Here is a 27337-nt window from a genome sequence, read left to right as displayed (position 1 = left end):
ATTATGTATAAATGAGTACATATAATTTTAATAAAAACTCATTTCCCAAAGTGAAAAAATTTGTAATTCTCATAAGCCTAAGTAGAGGAAAGGCACTAAATATATATATATATATATATATATATGTATATATATAATATATATAAAGGTAAAGGCCCTCCCGTTGATCGTCGATTTGCTAGAGCGGGCCCAGTAACGTCTCCATTGGAGACCTTGTTGTTACTGTGTCTGGCATATCGAATACTCTCGGTAGCTTGCCGGGCTCTCCGAGAGGGGCGGAGGAATCGAACTCGGGTCGGCCATGTTGGCCGCGTGTAAGGCGAACGCCCTACCCGCTGTGCTATAGTATTGCTTAATAAAATATTTATATATAAATATATATTTAAGTACTGAGGACACAGTAGTTGGTAAGAATTGCCAGTGCACATACAAAAGTCCCCTGTTGATATTCCTTTTATTTTTTTTTTTTGGCTCTTTTTATTTTTTTTTTTGAGTCACACCTTGCAGTGCTCAGTAGACTATTTAGATGCCAGGGATTGAATCCAGGTCAGCTGTGTTGCAAGGCAAATGCCCAATCTTTTGTATAATCACTCTAGCCCCAGCACTGTTGATATTCTTGAATTTCATACAAACCAGTAGAGAGGGAGAAGGAAATAACCTTTTTGCAGATGAAAAACTGTTCAATTCTAACACAGGTATCTTAACCACTAACCCTAACATTACTATAGGTCTAGGCCCCAAACTATAAAAATTAAGCCTGAAAATGTATTTGTCACCACAACACCCTAAAGGAAAGAGAGAGCAAAAGGGAATGCCCTGCCACAAAGGCAGGGTGGGTGGGGAGGGGATGGGGTGGAGGAGTGGGAGGACTCTGGGATCATTGGTGGTGGAGAATGGGCACTGGTAGAGGGATGGGTACTCGATCATTGTATGACTGAAACCCAAGCATGAAAGTTTGTAAGTCTACAACTGTACCTCATGGTGTTTCACTAATAAAAATAAATAAAATTAATGAATTAATGAAAAAAAAAACTGTTCAATTCTGACCCAGAAAATGTCAACCACTTGCAGAAGTCCACACACTTCCTACAGAGTTGAAGAATGAAATACACAAGAATGAAATACACAACACTGCTTACTAATTGTGAGGTTTTCATATAGAATAGGGGAAGTAACGGAAATAGAAATTACCCAAAATGGCTCTCAGGATAATAATAAAATTCTTGTAAAAGGCTCTTATATTTGTAAATGAATTTGTGTTGGAGATACACCTACATTAGCAAATGTTTATTAGTAGCTATAATCTATTAGATGTTGAGGATAGAAAAATAAACAAAATTGATCAAGATCTTTACTGTAACAACCTCACATTCCAGTTTGGACAAATAATAAGCAAATATAAGAATAACACATGGCAACTTATAAGTTGATCATTTCTTAGCGGACTAAGAATTTGATGTGGTGAGGGGGATTTTAGACTGCGCATTTGGAAATGGCTCCCTTATATGTGACATGTGTGAAAAAGTGAGGACATACTAGGAAAATATCACAAAGATGTTTTGCAGACTTCAGCACCAGCTCCATTTACACCTTCTTCAGATACCAAAGTAAATAACTGTGTTTAAAAAAAGTTATACACACTCAAAACTTTTGTGAATATCAATTATAGTCTAGTTTATTTTTAAGAACAAGTTTATATCATGTCATTAATCAGGCAACAGCCATATAATATCATTAAGATTTGAAATTGTGTTTAAAATGGGGGGTCCCTTTCTTTGACATCTTTGAATCCATTTTGACATATAACCCAGTTAACAGAAATTTGTATGGATAAATGCTAAGTTAATTAAGTGGTGAAAATAAATGAAAATCTTGTCTCTAGAAGAAAATAAAAAGAAGTGAGAAAATATACTACACATTCATATTTAGAGATAAAAAATACACACTTGCAAGGAAAAGGTATCACATGTGCAAAGGTCCTGAGGCAGGGGTATCCCTAGCATATCTGAGAAGCTCTCAGGCAGATTAAAAGTAACCCAGTTTGTTTGATAATCCTCCAACTAATACGTAGATTTTGTGAATAGTCTCTGTATTGGAATTAGAACATTTTTTTAAAGTTACAAATTGTTTCTGAAACATGAATGGTGATCCATTCCGTGTATTGACCAAGCTAAAAGTGCCACCTCACACTTCCAGACAATAGTCCAGTTGAGTTTAGTCCATCAGAATTCCCAGGCAAGATAATGAAGCTCTGGGACCCTTCTATTGAGTGGTGGAGTCTTTTGGCACTAAATATTGTTTGAATAGTCTCAATTAGTAACACACAATGCACAAAATCCCTGACTGAGTTCTCCCTTTCTCCTGGTCTAAAAAAGTCACAAGAAAGGGTTATCCTTATAATGGACTGGATTTAGAGTAATTCTGTAACATAGTAATAGAGACATTCAAACTTATTAACAATGTCACAATGCATTCAAAAGAGAATGAGTGAGATTCTTAGAGAATTATGCATATAATTGGATGAAAACAATACTCCTAGCCTACACTTTAGATTCTTCCTATGTGCTTAGGAGTCATTTAGATCAGCAGGACCAAATACACTCCAGTTCCTAACAGTTGTGCTCTGGGAAGGTTTTTCTAAAGAGTAAGTACATCATTGTGCATGGTGTGTTGATGGGAATGTGGTGAAAAAGGAACTTTCATCCACTGTCGATGGGAATGTTGTATGGCCCGGCCCTTACAGAAAACGGTACAGGGGATGCTCTGTAAACTTAAAATTGAACTGCTTCTTTGACTCAGCAGTTCTACCTTGGAATATCTTACCCCAGAAGAGAAAAACATTCATTCAAAAGGATATATGCACACCATTATTTATTGCAATACTCAGTACAATGGCTAATATTTGGACTCATACTATGTGTCTAAATAAAATGTGGCATATATACACAATGGTATACTATAAGGAATAATAAAACCATGCAATTCACTGCAACATGGATGGAACTGTAAGATATATTATATGAAGTCAGAAGGGGGATAAACACAGGATAATATCTCCTATGTGATTTAGAATAACTGGATGAAGATGTGCAGTGGTTTAAAGGTTTAAAGGTACCTATATCACCCTTGGCCCCAGAATATAGAAAGGAGAAGGAAAAAAATCAAGCGGTGGTAGGAGGGGAGGGTTGGGGGGGACATGAGATGCAACAAGGGGCAAAGGTTAAGGGGTTTCAGATACTGAGTGATAAATAGGAATTATAGAGATAAATATACAAACTAGAGTCAACACACTGAAATCATGAGATTCAAGCTTTAACAATCAAAAAAAAAAAAAGATGCCTGTCATGATGGCAGGCAGGGGCTGAGGATGAGAGTAAAAGAAAGAACCTGGGAATGATGGAAGAGGGAAGTTGACACTAGTGACAAGATTAGTTGAAAAACTTTGTATATCTGTAATCCAACTATGAATGACATTGTAAATCATGGTGCTTTAATAAAAAAAATAAAGATAAGTTTACAAAAAGAAGGGAGGACGAAAAATAAAGGGAGGAAGGAAGGAAAGAGGAAGGGACTGGAGGGAGGACAGGAGGAGAGAGGGAGTGAGGGAGTGAGAGAAGGAGAGGAAGAAGGAAGGAAGGAAGGAAGGAAGGAAGGAAGGAAGGAAGGAAGGAAGGAAGGAAGGAAGGATGTATGTCATGGTTTCTCCTAACACAAATTCTCATGTTTCTCCTAACACAAATTCAGTGATTTAATATGTCTTTCCTTTACTCTCCCTTCCTTCCTTCCTTTCTTTCTTTCTTTCTTTCTTTCTTTCTTTCTTTCTTTCTTTCTTTCTTTCTTTCTTCTTTTTCTTTTGCTGGGGATGGCATAACCAGATTGCAGATAATTTGAGCTGCAAGACACTGGTCTTATTCAACTCTCACTACCTGGAACTGTGTGTGATCACTGAACAGACTCATAAATCTACAGGAAGGAAGGAAGGAAGGAAGGAAGGAAGGAAGGAAGGAAGGAAGGAAGGAAGGAAGGAAGGAAGGAAGGAAGGAAGGGAGGGAGGGAGGGAGGGAGGGAGGGAGGGAGGGAGGGAGGGAGGGAGGGAGGGAAGGAAGGAAGGAAGGAAGGAAGGAAGGAAGGAAGGAAGGAAGGAAGGAAGGGAGAAAAAATACCAAAGCATGAAATAAAATCCCAAAATGATCAGGAGAAATAAAACTAAAGAAAAATAAAAATTACATGTAGTTATTATTGAAACTCTATTATAATCTTTTTATCCTAAAAAGGATATTCAAAGGTCAGTATTTCAATAAATGTTTATGAAATATAGTCAACTCAAAGAAAGGCATCGGTGACAAGTGGGTGGGTGGAGTGGTAAGGGCAGAAGAAATGCCAAACATAAATAGCAGCAGAAATAAAGGTTGAGAAATTGGAGTATTCTGGGATTGCCCCTTATTCAGCAGGCCAAAGCTTGGGGTGGACTAAGGGAGACAAATAAGAGCCTAAGTGAAAGAGATGAGCAGAGGCTGATCACAAAGTACCTTCTGTATGTCCCTAAGAAATATTATATACTCCAGGGACAACTGGAGACACAGGCAAGTTCAGCAGAGATGATTATTTAAAATTGCACTTTAGAAGTTTCTTTGCTTGCAAACTAGAAGAATTAATTAAGAATGCCAACACAGAGGAAGAGAGCAGATATTGGTGGTCTGGCAATCTGGCAAAGATTAAATTATGATGTGTGCTATTTGGAATCTAAAAGTCTTAGTGATGGTTTGAATGTGGGGTGAAAGAGAAAAGGGAATTATCTGGAACAACCGCTTGGGTTCTGGCTGACAATGGAAAGATACACAGAAGGAAGTGGAGATGGGCATGGCAGCGAGGAAAGGCAGAGGAGCAGGATTACAAAAGCTCTGGAATCAAAAGCTCCTGCTCCCTGGGAATACTTGGCATTTTGTCTCCACTGTGAATTTCGAAATACTACTTATGCAGCAGTATGGATTTGGAAGTCGGTGGCCCATGCAGAGAACTGAAATCCTGGAACTAAATCAATTTTGCAACCTAGTACCACTGAGTCATATTAATCACAGCATCCTGATGGCCACGGAGGCAATTTGTAAAGAATCCATTCTCTCTGAATCTATACCCTGAGCTATAAATAACTTGAACAGTGGAAGCAAAAAGAAAGCAGAAACAGTGAGATGTACCCAGTGAAAGAAAATCAATTTAATCTTTGCGTTCACTAGATGGTATGACTACAGAGGAAAACATTTAATTCAAAGCAGCCTAACACTATACTGGGAGCAGATCATTAATTTGAGCTGCAAGACACTGGTCTTATTCAACTCTTTTACCAACCCACTACCTGGAACTGTGTGTGATCACTGAACAGACTCATAAATCTACAGCAGCTGGGTTAGGTAAAACTGCAGAATGTATAAGAATAGACATATCAAATTGGAGAGATGGACTGAGTACCTGGTTTCATGTTTGAGGCCTTGAATTAATCTCTGGCGTCTCATATGATCCCTGGTACCACCAGAACTGATCGCCCCAGTACCATTAGAAGTGAGCATACGGCCAGAAATGAACCCAGAGCACAGCAGGGTGTGGCCAAAACACTATCCCATGCCCAAAATGTATATAAAGGTGATTTATTCTTCAGCTTTGGACTGTGGGTGAAATGTGATTCTTACCAAGGGGAGTAAAATTAGAATAGGTATTTAAAAGATCAGACAACGTTTATACTATTAATCAATTTCTCAGTGAGTAACATCTTATCAAAACTTTACCACTAATAAAATAATGAGCATAAAGATTTCAGAAAGCAATTATACAGATGCAAGCTGTTTCATATATTGATAAATTATTCCTGTCTCACCTTAAATTATCAGTAAAAAATTACCAACTACAGAAGACTGCTATAAATGAGGAAAAAATGTTGTCATGTAACAGCAAAAATGACATCAGAGCTCTTTCTCTATCTTACCAGATGGAGACCAACAACATTAATAACTGAACCTTACACAGATATCATGGTTTCTTCTAACACGAATTCTCATGCTAAATGATTTAATATGTCTTTCCTTTTCTCTCTCTCTCTTTCCTTCCTTCCTTCCTTTCCTTCCTTCCTTCCTTCCTTCCTTCCTTCCTTCCTTCCTTCCTTCCTTCCTTTCTTTCTTTCTTTCTTTCTTTCTTTCTTTTTCTTTTGCTGGGGATGGCATACCCAAAAGTGTTTAGGGCTTACTCCTGGCTCTGCACTCAAGGATCACTCAGTGAGGTTTGGAACACCATACTGGAGCTTTGGATCAAACAAAGATGGCTATGTGCCAAGCAGGCTTCCCACCCACTGTACTATTTCTCTGGTTCTTCTCATATCTTTTCTATGAAGAATAAATCAAAAGCTTTAATATAATCCTAAAATAAACCAAAATTATCAGTTGTGTAGTGATTTATCATATTTTAAATAGGCAGAGGGTATTCTGAGAGCTCAACTGATAGGGCATAGACCAAACCAGTTCTCAAATTCTACAGTGTGTGTTTCAGTAGTCAAGTTCAATGTAGGGCTGTGCATTGATGGAACCCTACAGCCATAACCCAGATCTGATGGATTCCAAAATCATTTAATAAAACCCAGAAGCACAGAATTACAAATGTTTGAAAAGTAAAGTTTAGGAAGGCGGCATTTTGTCTTTGCCTAGAACTATTTTACTCCAAATCCACAGCTGCAGGAGTGTTTTCTAGTGGTTACTGCCACTCAAATCAGAAAATAACATATTTTTAAATAATAGAATCCTCAGGTAAAGTTGCCAAAATAGCATTTCTTCACTGTCATGTTAGCTGTACAGTCTCTCATGCCTATATCCTAAGAGGGTAATCTGCAGAAAAAAATATACAAGCTTGTGCATGATACATGAAGTATGTTCTCAAAAATCGTACATTGAGCCATAGTTGTAAAATTATTTTAAAAGGCTGAAATAATAAGTGATAACGTTTCAAGTGTTGAATTACAAAGATTAAAAAAAACTCCCACTGTAGAAAAAATTAGAATTACAAATTGGCAAATATATTTTATAATATGTATATCAACTGACATACATCACAGAGGAATGTCTGAAAAATGCAAATGCACCAGCAGAATAGGCCAAAGGGAAGAAAATGGCTTAAACTTTGATACTCTATGTATCTGATTTCAAATCCTAGTGATATTATGGTTATATTACTTAGGAGAAATAACACAACAATATATTTGAGTTTGTAGCATTACCTTAGAGATTTCTGCTTAATGTAACAACCTAAAATCCTCTATTTAATGATAGTTAATTCTTATTTCATCATTCAGTGATATGTGCTATTTTTATAAACAATACAGTTACTATAAATGTAAGCTTAACCCTTTAATTATTTCACTTTATGGATTTTTAAAAGTAAGGTTGTGTCATCATAAAATTCTTAACTAAGAAAAGTTCTCTAAATATATTTAAGGCTAAGGATAAATTTGGCCAACCTAACCAGTTTTTGTAGTTTAAATGATTATACCATTCGTTCATTCTCACAAAGTCTATTTCTTACCAAACTGTGAAAAAGTAAGGATAATCATGTCAAGTATCCTTGACACATTTTAATAGTATGGTATTACAGCATGCCTGCCTTTAGAATCAATTATTTTGATTTAAGAACTAGTATGATTAAAGTTTGCTGGAGCTTTCAGTCCACTTTAATAAAATCCAAAATTAACAGATTCTGCCTCCTCCAAAGAGGACTTAGACTATATATAGAATACTATTTCTTAACAACTGGCAATTGCAATTAAAACGACAGCAGTTCAATCAGTCAGTGAGAGAAATACTGTGATTACTTCAAGATATAAGAACTCAGAAATGATGGCTTAAGACAGATAAAGTAAAATCAATAACTTTAATCATCAGCAATGTATCATTCCATTAGGTGACTACCTTTTTTTTTATTTCATCAAAATCACTCTAGGGGTTTTGAACTTCTCTGAAGAATTTTCCTGGTCCACTAAATAACAGAAACTAAGCAAACAAAAACTATCATCATCAACTAAAAAAAAATCATCAACTATTGTTCACATCGGTAGATATCACTTCAATTGCTTTATGATTTCCTCCTGGATTTCAGTGACTTGACATATTTCTTGGTTTTAGTTTGCTTGTCCGGGGGCCACATCTGGCAGTGCTCAGGGCTCACTCCCAGCTCTGAAGTCGTGATCACTCCTGGAGACTCTAGAGACCTTATAGGTAGCCAGGGATCAAACCAGAGTCAGCTGCTTGCCAGGCAAGCGCCTTATCTACTGCACTATCGTTCAAGCCCCACTTGAAATATTTTTAATTTAAGCTCTACATTATCTACAGGGAGCCGCACAAATGTTGTGTGACAGTAAATGGAAAGAAGCATAAATTCATTTGATATAAATTTGATATAAACCCTTTACCAAATAGGCTCTTATGAAAGCTTTTGTGGATTTTGAGTATATTAACTTTACAAATTTAACCTTCAACTAACTGGCCAAAAGAAAAACAAACAACGTACTTTCTTTGGTCGCTTGGTTGGTTTGGACTACAATCTGCTGAGGTTGGGCTTACTTAGAATCACTCCTGGAGGGGCTTCAGGTGACCATATTCAGGGAATTGAAATCAGGTCAGTTGCTCACAAGGCAAGTGTCCCACTGCTGTACTATCTCTCTAGCACACAAGAAGAAATTATTTCTACGAGGATTAAATTAACATTAAAAAATGAAACTACAATGTTTTATTATAACAATTTCTCAACCAGCATCTCATATTGTATAGAAAACCTGAAGATGAGAGGAGGAAGGGAGGGGAGAGGGAAGGAAGGGGAGAGAGAGAGGGAGGAAGAAAGAGTGAAGGGGGAGAGGGAGAGAGGAAAAGAGAGGGAGAGAGAGAATGACAAAGGCAGAAAGACAAAGAGATGGAATAGAGGGAAAGGAGAAAGAAAAACAAAGAACAAGAAAGAAAGAGAAGAAATCCACCAGAAGGAAAATCTACTGCAGTTTAGGTTTAGTTTATAAAAATTAAGGAATTTTTTTGGCATGTGCTAGATCATTCACTAGTAAGAAAACAAGTTCTTTTTTAGGTCAGGTTAAATCAGAAAAGTAACATCTTGCAAAGGACACCATGCACTTTACCAAAAGTTCTTTCTAAAATTGTGCTTAGTTCTCATTTCTGGAAAATTTTCTCAGTTCTAAAAATAATCTACAACATCAAAATTTTTTTCTGGTGATTAAACAATTGAAGGTAATAAAATTTTTTGTTTATTATTTTGTACATCAATTTCTATACTTTAACAAAACAATTATCTATACTTTTAAGTTTCTTTTTTTAATTATGATTATAATACTTCTTTTTTCTCGCTGTAATAGAAAAATGAAAATTTTGACCAATATTCAAGATGTTTTCAATCATTTTAAGAATAAGTTGGATAAGGTGCTCTGAAGAAAAAGTATCTGGAAAGAACAAAAACATGTCTTTTATCTAAATTCATGAATCAAGTAAACTATTATATCTACAATTAGCAAGAACAACTTCATGAGAGCATTAAAGTTTTACATGTTTATACTCCAAAACCAGTGCTAAATATCTGAGAGGTTTGGATTGTTTTTTTTTAAAGATTTTTTCCTTATTTTGTGCATTTTTGTTCCTTTTTCCCCCTAATTTTTGATTCCTGGCCCAAACCCAGAGATGTTCAGGGGTTATTTCTGACTCTGCATTCAGGAGTTAGTCCTGGTGGTGCTCTGGAGATCTTATAAGAAAGCGGGGATTGGACCACCTTACTAAATATCTTCCACTCATATCTCAGAGATTTTAAAGAATGAAAAATCAATTTTTTGTATGCATTGGGGATCAAACCGTACAGCACGGATTTTTTTTTTTTTTTGTAAAATGCTTCTATGAGGAGTTTATTTGTTTCAAATATTTCACAACCCGTTCCCAATTTAGACTCTAAAATCTTAGGTATTACTTAAATCAGATATCAAGGAACGATTAGACCTATTAGACCTAAGGGTGATGTTATTCACTAGAAACCTGTTATTTCTAATACAAGTTTCACTTGTTTAACAAAAACAATATGGTAATATAAATGGACTGACTGCAGTGTGGCTTCTTGCAACTCAACTCGCGGGAGCTAATCAATTTTTATTCATACATTAGTAATTTAACTTAGCCATCACTAATTCCAAATTAGGCAGCACATTTATATACATATATTAATATTATCAGAAAACAAATTCAGAAATTAGACATTGTATGGAAGGCTCATATAAGTGTGTGATTGTATTTAAAAAATCAATTTCTAAGCCAATGGCAACAACTTTGTAGGAAACTCAAAAACTGAAATGATATAATTCTCTAATTTCAAATGAAGGTCAAACCTCAAATGTTATCAGGTATACTGACTAGCATACCTCACGGGAATGCACACCACCATCTATTTGATATGTAAAACATTAGCAAAATTCATGAATGTTCTATGAATATTAATTTTTCTGAGTTAATAATAATCTTTCCCCTACAGTGATTTAATTTGATAACACTTTAAGATAAACTTGATATCACTGTAAGGAAGATGAACAGTGCAAAGGCTGAACGTCACTATCACTGCAATTAGTCCCTACAACATCCTCTCTGAAACTAATGAACTGATCTCTCCTATGCAAACAAATCAAGACCTGAACTACATTTTCTGTTAGTAACTGACATTCCATCACCTCGAATGAATTTCTTATATAAAATGCAAAACTATCGAGCTACCTGCTTTCCCACTCCTGCATATTTTGATTGGAAAGAATATCAAATGAAATTGAAAAGGAGGATGGGAATAATCTATCATTATTAGTTGACTCCACTATGCTTTCCACAGTAATGAGCAGCTATCCAAAGCTGATTAAAGTGACAGCGCACTGACATAATATAGCTATTAATTCCCACTGAACAGTACACTGAAAAAAACGGCAATCACATTAAAAAAAAAAAACAGAACCCACTAGGGAACTCACATGCTTATTTATTAGGCTTCAATGAGCTTTTTGGTATATTAATGCATACATATGCACAAGCAATTAAGTGCAAGGGTAACAATAAGAAAAAGTTAAAGAATCATAATTTTATGAATGTGTTGGCTTCCTTCAACAAATTTTAAAACTATCACATTTAAGAAGTGTAAAACAGAACTTCCCAAGCATTTGTGTGACATGCCTTTATGTGGGAAATATACCTCCATTTTACCAGGCAAGGAAACTATGTTACAGATGATAAGGTATTTTCCTTCTTTTCCCCAGGAAAAATAATTTATAAAATTGCCCTAGAATAGGGCATCAATGCATCAACTTGATAAGCACACAAAATTCTTTATTTCTTTGTTATTTTTGCTCATAAAGTAATTCTTTCTCCAAAAGAAATCTTGTCATCCCTTTACTTTCCCCAATAGTTATAAATCTTAATTTACATAAGACATGTCTCTTCAACAAACCAAACTAGAAATAGAAAGAGAAAATACATTTCTGATTTTCATCTTATATAAGGAATGCATACTCTGTTCTGATCACTTTATTTCATATTGCAAAGTACACAGAAAACATTTTTTCAACAGCAATATCTAGGCAGTACCAAGTAAGAAAAGAAAAAATCAATTATCAAAATAAGAGAATTAGACTTTAGTCTATCAAACACGTAAGTTTTAGACACTAAAATTTAAAACAGTTAAGTTTCCAACTATATAATTAAAAAAGACCTAATTCTTGCAAGGAATTTTATTAATGTTTTTCATTAAAATTGTATACTCTGGCTCAGTTGTTCTGAAGTCAGGAATTCAAAAACCACTAATATAAAATAGCAGATCTAATTTAGTGAATTAAGGGGAAATTAAAATGAAATCTGTATGTATGAGAAGGTGTTAGGCCCAACAGAAAATCAAGCAAATCTCTATACTCGGTGTGATTGTGAAATGACTAAACCATTATGTCACATAGACACGTAAACATCTCTTGAAACAAAAAGCATAAATGTTTTAAAGACATTTTAATACCAAAATTCTTATTATATCTACATTCTATTACCTGGGTGTCAATTAGTCAGGGAGAAGGAACATCTGGCTCCAAGTCAGATAAAGCCCTTGAAATCATGTGCTCTAGAATGGTTCATTATAGGACAGACCCCAATGCTTCTCATGGGCTTTTTGCTGTCACCCCCTGACTGAATTGAAAGGCCTGAAATTGATGCTATAAATATCCAAATGCTCTTTGTAGGAGATAAAAAGTTACACATCCCTGATTTAGAGGGAGGAAAACAAAGAATAAGATAAGTAAATAAATCATAAATACAATAATAAGTGTCATGAAGGAAAGTATATGTCTGCCTTAAGGCAGAACAGATTTAATATTTTTAGAACACAAGAAGGGGTCTCAGAGACCCACAGGAAATCCTAAAACAGAACAGTACTTGGGAAAAAAAGCAAATAGGTATAATGTTTAATGTGTATAGGAAAAGAAAGTGAAAAGATGAGAGAAGAGGATGAATCACTCAGGGGAGGTGATAAAAGGCTTCAAAGGTAATGAAGGTAGTGAATATGTGATGAAGACCACAGACACTTTAAGAGAAAATGTGAGATTTAGTGACTTACTAGATAGAGGAAACAAAGTAGGAGAAGCAAAAAAGTCTTCAGTGCTTTTTACCTAGGGACCAAGAGAATGGTTACATCAATGCCATTTAGTTTATGAAATTATCTTTAACAATAGGACAAACAAAGAATCATTTATTTATACTATACCAGTACCATTATATGCTGACTTTGTGACTAATGAATGGTCATAGTTCAAATCTTCCTCCTCTCATTAAAGAGATAAGACCATTTAAATAACGCATTGAGAACTACTTCAGTACATGCTTTGAAAAAGCTCACCAGTTTGCCACCAGTGGTCCAGCACTGGGACTCTGAAGACCTTTTTTGACCACTCCAGGGTCTCAACATCACATCGTTCTCCGGCCACAAATAATGTTTTGAACCTGAAAAGGAAGAGTAGATCCAAATTAGTTCCTGAAAATAAATCTATATAAATTCATATATATATAAATATATAGATATACATATGTAGATTCTAATCACATTAATTCTAAAAAAGAAAAAATAGCCTTGCTACCAGGAGTGAGCACTGAGCACAGGTGGGTATGGCCCCTCCAAAAAACAAAGTGGAGACAAATAGTCATATTACCAGTATATAGTATTGATGAATGGTGAGAGGAGTTACTTGTTTTGACACAAATATAACTTAAAGCCATAGTTTTGGAGTGAGACACCTCAAAAATAAGATTTATAACATGAAACACCTCAAAAATAGGATTCACAACTACAACTTCTTATATGTGAAAAGAGCAATAGTGTTAACCATTGTAATGTCTGTCATTTTTAACTAGTGATCAAAGATAAAGTCTTTGATCCTTGTTATTATCTTTAATAATTTTAGTTTCATGTTTGATTGCTACACTATGTACAAGGCTACATACAAAAATACAGTCACCATTAACAGCTAAGGTAATAAAACCCTATACTTTAGATTCAATTATAGTTTCCTTAAAGTTTATTTGGTAAAGATTAATCTAATTTTAAGTACATATTATCTTTATGCAAATGGCATGTATGGCAGTGATAGGAGACAAGAATAAACATATTGAAAAGGAAAAACTAGGTTGAAAAAACTTCATCAGTAAAAATACAGGTTAGGGACTGGAGTTATAGTACAGCGGGTAGGGCATTTGCCTTGCACGTGGCCGACCCGAGTTCGATTCTCAGCATCCCCTATGGTCTCCGAAGCACCGCCAGGAGTAATTCCTGAGTGCAAAGCCAGGAGTAACCCCTGTGCATGACCAGGTATGACCCAAAAGGCAAAAAAAAAAAAAAATACAGGTTATTAAAAGATTAAAAACATTTTGCAGGAACTGCATGCCACATTCAAGGATGGTAGTGGTCTAGAGTAGGGAATAAGTCCCTGAATATCAAAGTTTCAGGGACAATTGTTCAAATTGTTCAAAGTTTCTAGAGCGTTTAGAAGAGGAGAAAGTGTTATGAACGGATGGCATGAACTTCAGTAAGAGGTGGGTCATTCAACAGGCAGAACAATCAGCTTGTCACTGTCAACTTCCCTTAGCATCTTCCCTAAATGTTATGTAACTGCCACTATGGGAATACCTAAATCAGTACCATTTGAAATAGAGTGTGAGCTTCAAATGCAAGAAATACAAATTGTTCAAAATTTTACGTAGCTACATCCAGAAACCAAAAGGAAAATAAATTAGTTTTAATAACTTTTGGCAAATATCATTTTAGCATGCACTATGAATAAAAATCACTATAAAAATGACAGTTTTCTCTTTCTCAACTGGTATAATTCTCAACTATATCTAAGAATATCTTAAACATCCAATAACTACACAAAGTTGGTTAGTTATCAAAATGAATAATGGTTGTATTCTAAATAGAGTGTTTTGGTGCCTGTGGGTCAATTGCCATGATGTGGCATTGTTGGGTCATATGGAAGCTCAATTCTATTTTTGCTTCAATGTTTATTTCAGCACTATTCACAATAACCAAGACCTAGAAACAACATAGGAGTATCCAACAACAAATGACTGACTAAAGAAACCACAGTATACATACATAATGGATTAGTCGACTGTAAAGAAAGATGAAATCATGCAATTTTCTACTACAGGGGACAGAACTGGACATTTTCATGTTGATTGAGAGATAGACACAGAATAATCTCTCACATTTGAGGGTTATGGAAATACCAAATGGTCACAGGCGAGAGAACTTGAGAACTGGTCTACAGAACTGAGTTTACCGAGGGTGAGGAGCAGGGTGTGGATTGCGAGGAAATTTCGAGACAAGGGTAAAGGGAACATTCTGGGGTTTGAACACTGTATAGCTGAAACTGTATCAAAGAACTATAAATTTAAATCACTGTGATTCAAGTTTTAAAAAATTAAATATATGTATATATTAAAACAGAACCAGGAGTAAACCCTGAATATTCCCATCTCTCTCTATATATGATATATATACATATATTTATACACATATATATTCATATACATATATATGAAGAAATTGAAAATGACTTTGAATGTAGCAAATTCTTTTACTAGATGGCTGAATCTATAATATGTATAAATATTATAAATATAGGGCTGGAGCGATAGCACAGTGGTAGGGCATTTGCCTTGCATGCAGCCAGCACAGCTGAGCCGGGTTCAATTCCTCCGCCCCTCTCGGAGAGCCCGGCAAGCTACCAAGAGTATCTCGCCTGCACGGCAGAGTCTGGCAAGCTCCCCGTGACGTATTCGATACACCAAACACAGTAACAACAAGTCTCACGATGGAGACGTTACTGGGCCTGCTCGAGAAAATCGGTGATTATCGGGAGGACCGTGACCGTGATTATAAATATATTTATAATACTATATACAAAATTTCTTCTCAAACCTTTACACTAATAAATTTATTTTGAGTAACGCCTGAATATTTCCATCTATATATTTATATAGATCTATATATATTATATATATGTTTACACACATATATATATTCATATACATATATTTTAAGAAATTTAAAATGACTTTCAATGTAGCAGGTTCTTTTACTATATGGCTGTATCTATAATATATATAAGTATTATAAATACTATTTATAATACTATAAACACAATTTCTTTTCAAACCTTTACACTAATAATTTATTTTTATTTATATCTGTATGCATATATGTGTGCGTGAATAAATGCTAATATATGCTGCAAAGACAATTTACTATTTAATGTTCCTATAAGAACACTGTCATCACAACAGTTATACAAAATTTGGGGTTTGGTTTTGGCTTAATCGTTGAGCATAATTATAGTACTTCATATAATGGTACATTGAACTGTCAAAAATAATGCTCAAGTTAGTTGCTGGATGGCATGTTTCCAACTGCACATGCAAAATTATCTGGGAACCATTTGGTACAGAATAATATCCACGATCAAATTTAAATGAAATGTAAAGCCAGAGAAGCAAAATTTCACATTTGCTTAGTAAGAAATTTACTAAGCATTTAGATGAGTAAAAAAAATCTATTTCTAGTTCTTCCTTGTGGAGAAATCATTTGCTAACATGGATTAATCATCCTGGAGGTAACAAAGTAGGCAAAACTACTAAGGGATTATTGGAGGCTTTGAAATAAAAGGAAGTAGACTTGCAAAAAGGATGAGAGTCAAAACAAAATGAGTAACTTACAAGGAGCAAAGACTTTTAAAAAGATAATTTTTGGGAAAGCTATGCATTTATTTACAGTTGGAAATAAAATTGTGTTATGCATTTTTGGCTTCTCTCCCCATGGCAAGTAAACTAATTAACTGATTACAATCATAAACCATGTTTAGCATTGAGTTTTTATATAAAACAAGCTTCAGATACAACCTACTTTTTAAACTTAGGGTTTTGTATTCTAATTCTATGGCATTTTCCTTAGCTATCAAGTACTTTAACATCATAATGGTACAGCCTTGGTATTGATGCTAAGAAGTAAAATAAAAAGGTATGATGTTTCATAGTGAATTTCAAATTATAATGCAAATTAAGTCAGAAAATCCCTTAATACTGCCATAAAATCATTTACTGTTTTGTTAAAAACCAGACAAATTTGAGATCACTGATAATTTACAAAATGTAAAAAAGTAAAGATGATTCCTTTTTCATATATAATAGATACTACTGATTTGTTTCCTGAAGTTGGCCTCAAATTCCTCTTTTTATCAATTATAAAATCTCAATTCTATATCAATGAACATAAACAAAATATAAGCAAAGATAATTCAGAAAAATACATGACAATAAAACAATTTTAAATCTTAAATATTTAATCAAATACTAATTCTTAATTCATCATAGTAAACAAAGCCATGACAAGATTTTAAATTTTTTAAAGTTTATATTTTTAAGGGCTAGAGCGATAGCACAGTGGTAGGGCGTTTGCCTTGCGTGCAGCCGGCCTGGCTGAGCAGGATTCGATTCCTCCACCCCTCTCAGAGAGCCCAGCAAGCTACCAAGACTATCTCACCCACACAGCAAAGCCTAAGCTCCCCGTGACGTATTCAATATGCCAAACACAGTAACAAGTCTCACGATGGAGACGTTAGTGGTCCTGCTCAAGCAAATCGATGAACAAAGGGAGGACAGTGACAGTGACAGTATATTTTAAAGTTTTATATTATATTTATAGTTCATACCTAAGAACATGAGGTTGTTTTATTTTAGCCAAACACAGTAACAACAAAGTCTCCAATGGAGACGTTACTGGGCCCTCTTGAGCAAATCGATGAACAACGGGAGGACAGTGACAGTGGCAGTGATTTATTTATTTATTTGCAGGGGGTGGAGGGAGGAGAAGGTCCTAGTAAGTGCTGCAAAGAGAAGCTGAGGCCACTGCTGGCCAGATTCAGTTAAAGGGGCCAATGGTTCCATGCTGGGATGGAAAATGCATCGCTGCTCTGGCTCTGCAGTAACAGGAACCACCCAGCGCATCTTGCCATTGCTCTGGGTCTCTTGGGTTAGACTTGGTGATATTTGGGGACTGTGTGATACTGTAAGTGAACTGGGGTCTGGCACAGCCCTGTGCAACTTCACTAGCCTCCATCTTCCATAACTTACAGAATATTTTGAAGCACAAGAAAACTATTCTGTCAGGATCCTGAGAGACAGTGCCGGGGTTAAGGCACATACATTTGCACACAGCTGACCTTGTCAAATCCCAGAACACCATCATTTCAGGAGCCTGGGGTAGGGACAGCCTGAAGGACCTTAGCTCTGGCAGTTGGCCTGAATATTCAAGCCCCAACACTGTGGGGTCCTCACACTGAATCTTTGGCCCAACTGGCCAAGATTGCTGGACATCACATAACTGCCCTCTGTTTCAAAATTATTTTTCAGCAATTAAATGTCTCATTAATGGCTACACTATCATTGTCTTAATAGTATAAAGAAATAGATGCCATATTCATATAAAATATTGAAAAATTCAAAGTTTGGCTTTATTTTAGAAATAGAAAGACATTTTATAAAAGTTAAAATCACCTGCTGAAGCACAATAATTTACATCCTCTGGAAGATAAATGCACCAATTTTAATGTCAATGTTTTATAGTATCGTTGCGTAATAGTAAAGGTATGAGTCACATGTAGTTATTTAGAATTTAAACTAATGGGGCTGGAGAGATAGCACAGCGGGTGGGGCGTTTGCATTGCACTCGGCCGACCCGGGTTCAATTCCCAGCATCCCATACGGTCCCCTGAGCACCTCCAGGAGTAACTCCTGAGTTCAGAGGCAGGAGTAACCCCTGTGCATCGCCAGGTGTGACCCAAAAATGCAAAACAAAAATTTAAACTAATTATAATTTCATAAAAGGAAAGTGTTAGTGTGTAATATCCACCCCTTGTCAAAAGTTCCATGGTTCTCTAAAGCCTGTATCTAGTATATTGTAAAGCTCATTTTTGTTGGATAGTGATAAACTAGATTATCATGAACTGAAAATCCATAAAAGTAATATCGTGACAATGCCGATAATAGAAAAAGGAATCTACTCTTTTAAATGCATAGTACTAAAAGAAATGCTAATATTCTATATCTAGAGGAGATAAAAGAGGTGGCAATTAATAAAAATAAGACCAATATAGCTTATCTCAATTTTATAAAATTGAGTAAAATTCAAGACATAAATATAGCTGAACCTGAGGCAAGTGGAAAAGGGAAAATGATAATGTTCTAAAATAAATATAATCCAAATGTACACAAAGGTAGCATAGAAAGGTGTATAAAAAGCTAAGTATAAATTCTGATAAAGAACTTCCAGGCAATAAAGTAGAGATAGAAGAAAGCAGAAATGAATACTTCTTTCAAGGCCCATAAACTACCAAACAAGCGAAAATTACTCTTCACTTGAGCCAACGGAAGTTAAATAAAAATTGATTACTTCAGTGATGCCTCATCAACTCCTAGTTCACATGATGACAGAACATCATTATTTTTTTCCCATCAATGTCGCAGTGGTTATATCCACCTTTCCATCATTCTGTTTTCTTCTGCTTGTCCCCTCTAGAATTCACTTTCAAAATGTAAACATACTAGTGTTAATGTTATATCCACATTCAACTTTCAATAGCTTACTAGCTGTTAACCTAGAGATTAGATTAAAAACTAATCTCTCTCTCTCTCTCTCTCCTCTCTCTCTCTCTCTCTCTCTCTCTCTCTCTCTCTCTCTCTCTCTCTCTCTCTCTCCAGGAAAGTTGAATAAAATGCAAAACTGAAATGTCCGGAAGGACTCAGTGAATAAGGAGAGCAAAGGTTCTTGAGACATTAAGATCTCAGGGAAAAAAATATATGGAAAAGTAAGACTAACACTGATGTCCTGCTTCTGCCCATATGTATTTGCCAAAGCGAACTGAACAATCAACGCCCCCCCAAAAAATATATCTCATCTAGGGAGAACAAAAGGGAATGCCCTGCTACAGAGGTAAGGTGGAATGGGGGGGATGGGGGGTGGAAGGGATACTGGGATCAGTGGTGATGGAGAATGGGCACTGGTGGAGGAATGGGTATTCGACCACTGTATAACTGAAACCCAAGCACAAAAATTTGTAAGTCTACAACTGTACCTCATGGTGTGTCACTAATAATATATATATATATATATATATATATATAATCTGTAAGTCTCATAAAAGGTAATACTAATTCCATCAATCACAATTTCTTGGGAAATAATTCAAGTTGAAGGCCCACAATATTAAAAAATAAGTGCGGGGGGAGGGAAGGGGAGAAAGATACACTAAGATTTACAAGTTTTTAGTTAGAATACCCAAGGAAACATATCCTAACCAATATCAGTGAACTATTAATGGGAGAAAAAATTTGTAATTGGGGGATTAGAAGGGCGTGGTTGGGGGGTTGGAGGTCAAACAACTGGGGATATTCAGGGCTTGCTCCTGACTCTGCTCAGGGGTCACTCCTGATAGAGCTCCAGGGGGCATAAGGGATACCGGGATCAAACCCAGATCAGCTGCATATAAGGTAAGTGCCCTACCTGCTGTACTATTACTTTGTCCCAAGACTCTTACTCAACACAAATCTAGATTTAAATTGGCAAAAGCTGGATCAATGTCATCTTTCCTAAGGCCACCTTCCTTAAAAAAAAAATAAGGAATACTGTATAGGATCATAGCAACATCTAGAGTCTCAGAGTAACAATGTCATTTTCCTTACACAAAAGTGTAAACTAGACAAAGCCACACAATTCACAACAGAGAAAGAAATATTTTTTTTAAAAATTACATTGAAAAATAGGTATTCTTGTTACCAAAGTAGACTTCAAAATAAGTGTGAGAAGTTGAGGATGTAGTTCAGTGGTAGAGCACTGTCTTGAGAGTATGAATATGTGAGGACCAAGATACAATCCTGCATTGTAACATTTAACACACCTGTATTAAAATGCTAAAGTTAAAGGAAGGAGGATAGCAAAAATCAGAGTCAACAATTGATGTTTTAAACAGTTTCTAAATCCAATGAAAGTCATCAACATAAACTCACAGGCCTAGAGATAGTATAGCAGTTAGGGGAAATGCCTACCTGGCATGTGATGGGCCTGAGCTCCATAAGGTCCTCAAAACATCACTAGATGCCCCGGAGAACTTAAGCATAGCTGGCATGGCCCAGGTAATTCCTAGCACTGCAGAGCCCCAGTAGCACTGCATCCTCCAGTCCTAATATGATCCATCAGCTCAACTCATCCAAGTCTCACTGGGTCCCGGGACCTCTTGTGCTCAACTTGGGAACTGCACCCAATTTGAGTATTAGAGGTCTCCTCCACCCCAAAAATTTAAGAAGCAGTTAGGATCACAAGAAATTGAATCTATAGGTCTAAATCCCCAACAATGCAAACTTCAGTACGGATAGTTTTATTAGTAAATACCTTAAAATATATGTTTTTAGTTCCCATTAATTTTGACTCTTGGCCTACTCTTACCTTTTTTAATATGGGGAGGTTGGGGGAAGGTGCAAACTTATCAAAAATAGTGTGGAATAGGACAAAACCCAAAGAAGATTGGGAAAAAGCAATAGATAAATGTAGAAATCAGATATTGCTAAGAGTGGAATAGTCTCCAGTTCCTTCCCTGGAATCAAAGTATTTTGATATTTTGAGCAATTCCATATGATCTCTTCTGGACAGTAAGGAATGAACAAAGAACAGTTCAAAACTTACACTCAGTGGCCAGCATAACCTTCAAACCAAGTGTCTATGATTCTACAACAAAGGAAAATTTGAAACAAATCTTAATCCTATTGTAAACTTTTAAAAAATGCTCACCATAAAGTGTTATAGAGAGACTATTAAGATATAAGGATCCAATTCCAGGATATGAGGGGACAGTTTGGTTCAGAGTTCTACTGTTTAGCTGCTTTCTATTTCATTTAAACAACTAAAACAAAACTTGGTATAAGTCTCAGTCTCAGAAAACAACCAGTAGCCATCATGATCAGTGTTTACGTTTCAGTCTGCATTCAAGCACTAAAGCTGAGCGGTATACAGAATCCTGTTATGCTTTGAATGCCTGCTTGTACACCTGGAAAACTGACTTCAGACACTCTTTCCATTTGGCAAATAGACTCCATTTTCAGTGCATATTAAGCATTATTATTGATTTATCATTTTATAATAGTAAACAAATTTTGAGAGTCCATCTTCACCGATCTATATGTGAATAAACCTCCTACACTACCACCAAAGTTCTACTGCCAGGCTCTGCTGCGTGGGCGGGGTACTCTTGGTAGCTTACCGGGTTCTCTGAAAGGGACGGAGGAATTGAGCTCAGGTCGGCCAGGTCAGCCGCATGCAAAGCAAAGGCCCTACCACTGTGCTATCGCTCCAGTCCTATAATCCCACCAACAGGGTAAAGAGTACCCTTTTACTACACACTTGACAACATTTTAATTTCATTTATGATATGACATTCTCACAGACATGAGGTGCTATCTCAATGTAGTTTTGTTATTTCATAATAAAAAGTGATGTTGAGCATTTTTGCATGACTTTTGGTCATTTGTATGCTTTCTTTCAGTTACCGTGTGCATTTTTTAAATTGAATAGTCTTTGTTTTTCCCGTTGAGTTATAGGAGTTCTTAAATTTTTTAGATTAACCTCGAATTAGTTTGCAATATCTTCTCCCAATCAGTAGGCTGACATTTTGTTTTGGTATGTGTGTGTTTCTTTTTCTGTAAAAAAAAAGCTTTTAAGTTTGTTATAGCGACATTCATTTATTTTTGTCTTTGTCTGAGTCAAGTTCCCCAATACATCTCTGTGGTTAAATGTTTAGAAATGTATCTCCTAATGTTTTCTCTAACTGTTTCGTAGTTTCAGATTTTTAATACAATTGCTCGTCTATTCTGAGGTCATTTGTATGGTGGTATTAAATACTGATATTGTTAACAACATGTGGTGTTCAGGTTTGAAGACACATATATCCATGAACATGTGGATTTATTTCTGTGACATCTCTATTTTTGCTTGTTTTGTGGCCACACCTGTCACTTTTCAGGGCTTACTCCTGTCTCTGTGCTCAGAGATCAACCCTGTTGGACTCATTATAGCATTTGGGCCTTATTTACTTTACTCTCTCTAGATTCAAGGACTTTTAATTCTATTCCATTTAATCTGTATATCGATTTCCTCTCCACAGAAAAAAGTTGCTCCATTTTGAAACCATATTCTATGTTTTATTTTTCCCCTTTGTATAGAGTTTTCATATTATATTACTGGAAAGGAAAACTGCATGAACTACAAGGTATGTGATATCTTAATCGCAAATCTAATTTTATTCTAACTTGAATACAATTATATAATAATATTTTATAAAAATCAATATGGAGATCAATAACAGTAAACTAGCACAAGATAACAAGAGTTAGTATTAATAGAATCTGCTAAATGGTGGATTTGGACCTAGTCGTTAGTTGAGAGTGAGAATCCTCATCACCTCACTGTACTGCCAAGTCCCAGTTTTGCCCCAGAGCAGGTTTTCCCACAGAATCACCACTCCATCTCTGCAACAAAGTTTTCTAAACTATTAATTGGGAGCATGACATTAAATAAATTCTATTTTGTCTAAACTTTCATCATCAATGATAAAATGAAGCGATCATTCAAAAATAGTTCCCTATTTCAGATTACCCTTTGAAACTGTTTAAGAGCTGAAATTTTTGGCAAAAAATCAAATGTACTTTTAAAGCAATTATTAAAATTTGTAAGATGCTTTAAAAATGTATCATTCAAAATATTTCATGACTGAAGAGAAAAACAAACTGCAAATAACTCGTGATCTTGCAATTATAGCATCTAATAAATGACAGTTTGGTAAATAAGTACAAAATGTCTTGAACAAATTATCATAAACTAAAAATTCAGGTGCATGAGATGATGCCATTCTGGCTTTCATTCTGTCTCAACCCACGCAACTTTTTTGGACCTCAGTTTTCTTTCACATTTTCAGAGGAGACATTTGCGTTGTTTTTTTTTTGTTTTTTTTTTTTTGCTTTTTGGGTCACACTCAGCAATGAACAGGGGTTACTCCTTACTCCTAGCTCATGCACTCAGAAATTATTCCTGGCGTGCTCTGGGGACCATATGGGATGCTGGGAATCAAACTCGAGTTGGCTGCATGCAAGGCAAATACCCTACCCGCTGTGCTATCATGCCAGCACCCAGCAGTTGCATTTTTGACTTTCCCACATCTTCTTGTACCAAGTGGGAATCTAATAAAGCATTCAAGTGAAACTATCACCTACATAGACTAAGAGTATATGAAAAGCAATATTTCCATGTTTCATATGGAGAGCCAGATTCCTTGGGTGAAGTTAATTTCTTAATTTATCTTTCATTAAAAGAGCATGTCTATGGTACTTAGTTAAAAATATTGACCAAGGCCAGAATCTGAGGTTATGCTTTTCCATTTTTTCCCCTAATGAGCTTCTTAAACCTTACACTCTCTATTCCTGGCTGGAGACATAGCACAGGGTTTAAGGCGTCTGCCTTGCAAGCAGACACCAATCCAATCCTGCACCACACATGGTCCCCGAAGCACAATATTATACATCGTGATCCTTGAGTACAGAGCCAGGAGAAAGCCCCAAGTACTACTCAGTGTGGCCCAAAAACAAACTAACCAAATAAATGAACACAAACTCTCTGGTCTTAATTTACCTACTTGTAAAACATGAACAAAAAAGCATAATCACAATCTGTTGTGATGATTAAATAGAAAATAAAATCATCCATCCAATGTGGATAGAACTTCAGGATATCATGGTGAGGGAAATCAATGAGAGAGAAAGAAAGGGATACAGAATGATCACACTCATATGTAGGACTTAAAGCTACACAACAAGGCAGTAACAAAGATAACTCAAGGATAGAACTAATTCAAGCAATTGAGTTGGGGGTGGGGGGTGATAAAAGGGAGGAGTAGTAGGATCCTTGGGAAAGGGAGGTGGGTACACTAGTGATGGGTGTGGTGTTGGAATTATGTGCATAAGAAACCATTATTAACTGTGTTGTAAAGCACAGAATATCTTAAAAAAAAAAAAAACTCCACAAACACTGACAATGCAATTTTTTTTACTTATGTGCCTGGCAAGCTACTGAGAGTATCTCACCTGCACGGCAGAGCCTGGCAAGCTACCCGTGATGTATTCCATATGCCAAACACAGTAACAACAAAGTCTCCAATGGAGACATTACTGGGCCTGCTCGAGCAAATCAATGAACAACAGGAGGACAGTGACAGTGACATACTTGGCACATGGTTTTGTAGACAAAGAGTCTTTGCATTTATTAATCCAAGTAATTGGAATAATATAAGATAGTGGTAGAATCTTCATTCTTATTTAATAAAATCATAGGTGCACATCAACATGAGTAACTTGGTTGACTCTGCCCAATGGACATGATCAAGAGAAACTTGATGCAATTTCTCTTACACTTGCATTTCATATTTCCTTTCTGTCAATAAAAGTTTGAAAACTGATGATATAGTAGGCATTTTACTTTGTTTGATGCTATACCATTTGAAAAATTAGAAATGTTTCAAGCATTCTCAGTAAAGAGTAAAGTAAAGGCCCTCCCGTTGTTCATTGATTTGCTCGAGCGGGCCCAGTAACGTCTCCATTGGAGATTTTGTTGTTACTGTGCTTGGCATATTGAGTACGTCACGGGTAGCTTGCCAGGCTCTGCCGTGCGGGCGAGATACTCTCGGTAGCTTGCCGGGCTCTCCGAGAGGGGCGGAGGAATCAAACTCGGGTCGGCCATGTTGGCTGCGTGCAAGGCAAACGCCCTACCGCTGTGCTATACAGTAACAACAAAGTCTCAGTAAAGAATAAGATAAAAAAAATTCAAGTACAGCTAGGAAAAGAAGATCTATAGCTACAAAAAAAAAACATAAAAGTTTAGCTTACTGGTTACAAACTCCAAGCCTTGCAATCAGAATGCAATTTGTAGGTTAAGAGACTGCAAAAAGCTGTAATCAGTTTCTTTGAAACCCCATGAGCTGTCTCTAATACAGAGAAACTATACATATGCAAATAAGTTCTTACCAAAAACTTTTTTTTACTCTTTTGTATAAAAAAGGAACTACTGAATTAGAAAAAAATAAAATCAAAGTAAATGAAATAATTAATAGGTGGTAATAGAAAATATTTATGATAGATTAAATTTATAAACACCTATTTGTTTGGAGGAGGGCGTGAGGCAGTACCCATCAATGCATGGGAACTACTCCTCGCTAGGTGCTCATGAGTCACTTCCAAATTATTGCTGGAGAGAGAGCATGTTGTACCAACAAGTGAACTCAGGGTTCCTGTGTGCAAAGCATGCATTCCCGCTCTTTGTACTACTCTCCAGGCTGTGAACACATTTCTATGCAATGAGCACATGCTAATTTTCTAAGATTTTAAAATTTCAGATTTTTCATAAATAAAAGAACAACATAAAATTAGTAACCAGTTGATTGTGATAACTTTTTGCCTATGGATGCAAATTTGTGCATCTAAATTGTTATTTTTTTATTTGGGAAGAGGTTGGGCCACCACTGGCAGTGCTTACCTACTCCTTGCTCAATGCTCAGGGATATCTTCTAGACTGACATGTGATGTCAGGGATTCAAGCCACATGGAAGGCAAACACCTTAACACCAATACTATCTTTTAGGTCCAAATTTAATCTGACATACTTCTTATAATTTGTCACTGTCATTGTCACTGTCCTCCCGTTGTTCATCGATTTTCTCGGGCAGGCCCAGTAATGTCTCCATTGGAGACTTTGTTGTTACTGTGTTTGGCATATCGAATACATCACAGGTAGCTTGCCAGGCTCTGCCGTGCGGGCGAGATACTCTTGGTAGCTTGCCGGGCTCTCCGAGAGGGGTGGAGGAATAGAACTCGGGTCGGCCATGTTGGCTGCCTGCAAGGCAAACGCCCTACCCACTGTGCTATCGCTCCAGCCCTCAGGGAGCGGAGGATCACCAGGTTGCCTAAGGAGGGGTGAACCGGCCCAGGTCGGAAACGGAGCAGGTCAAAACTCCCGTGCTGATCTTATAATTTATCTTTATTTATTTGGGGTTTTATAATCAGAGATGCTCAGGGGCTATTTCAGGTTCTCTTCTCAGGAGTGAACCCTAACTGCCAATACTACCATATGTAGTCTTAAGGATTTGAACTAGAGTCAGATACATGAAGTCAAGGGCCTTAACCCTTGTAGTTTCTCTCCAGCTGCTGTATTTCTATTTTAATTTATTCCTTGGGCAATAGTACAATAAAATGCATAATTCCTGTCATTGAATTTCAAAGGTTGAAGTTAACTAATTTTTGTTTTATCTAGAATTAACTACAAAATCTCTACGTTCAATGGCCTACTTTAAGGAAGCCCAATGAGAGTTAGTGCTGGACACTGCCTTGAAGATATAAATTGTTCTAATTTTCCTCAAGTGTACATATCATTAAGTTAAAGTGGATAGCAGGAAACCAGTGCAAAAAATTCTGAATTATTTAGAGCATACTATTAGATGATAATAGAAAAAAAATTCTATCAGTCTTCCAGCAAAGTATTTGCTAACTATAATTTTTACATTTTATCTGCCAGATATATAACACCAAATAATATTTTCCCAAAAGAGTTCTTTTTGTTCCAAAACAGTTAAATACAGTATATACATATGTATGTATGTGTGTATGTG

The 27337-nt window shown here is 36.1% G+C and overlaps 1 protein-coding gene across 1 annotated transcript in view; it reads right to left on the bottom strand.

Annotated features, from left to right (window-relative positions):
• Positions 1-27337, bottom strand: part of ACSS3 (acyl-CoA synthetase short chain family member 3) — a 208562-nt gene that overhangs the window by 58338 nt on the left and 122887 nt on the right. The window contains exon 9 of the mRNA XM_056117936.1: positions 12928-13031. Within this exon, the coding sequence (XP_055973911.1) occupies positions 12928-13031 (104 nt within the window). The remainder of the gene's footprint in view (positions 1-12927; positions 13032-27337) is intronic.

Source organism: Sorex fumeus, unplaced genomic scaffold (assembly GCF_029834395.1).
Source record: "Sorex fumeus unplaced genomic scaffold, SorFum_2.1 ptg000003l, whole genome shotgun sequence".
NCBI classification, from domain to species: Eukaryota; Metazoa; Chordata; class Mammalia; order Eulipotyphla; family Soricidae; genus Sorex; species Sorex fumeus.
The sequence above is the reverse complement of the archived record's forward strand: the minus strand, read 5'-3'. Positions and strand labels throughout refer to the sequence as shown.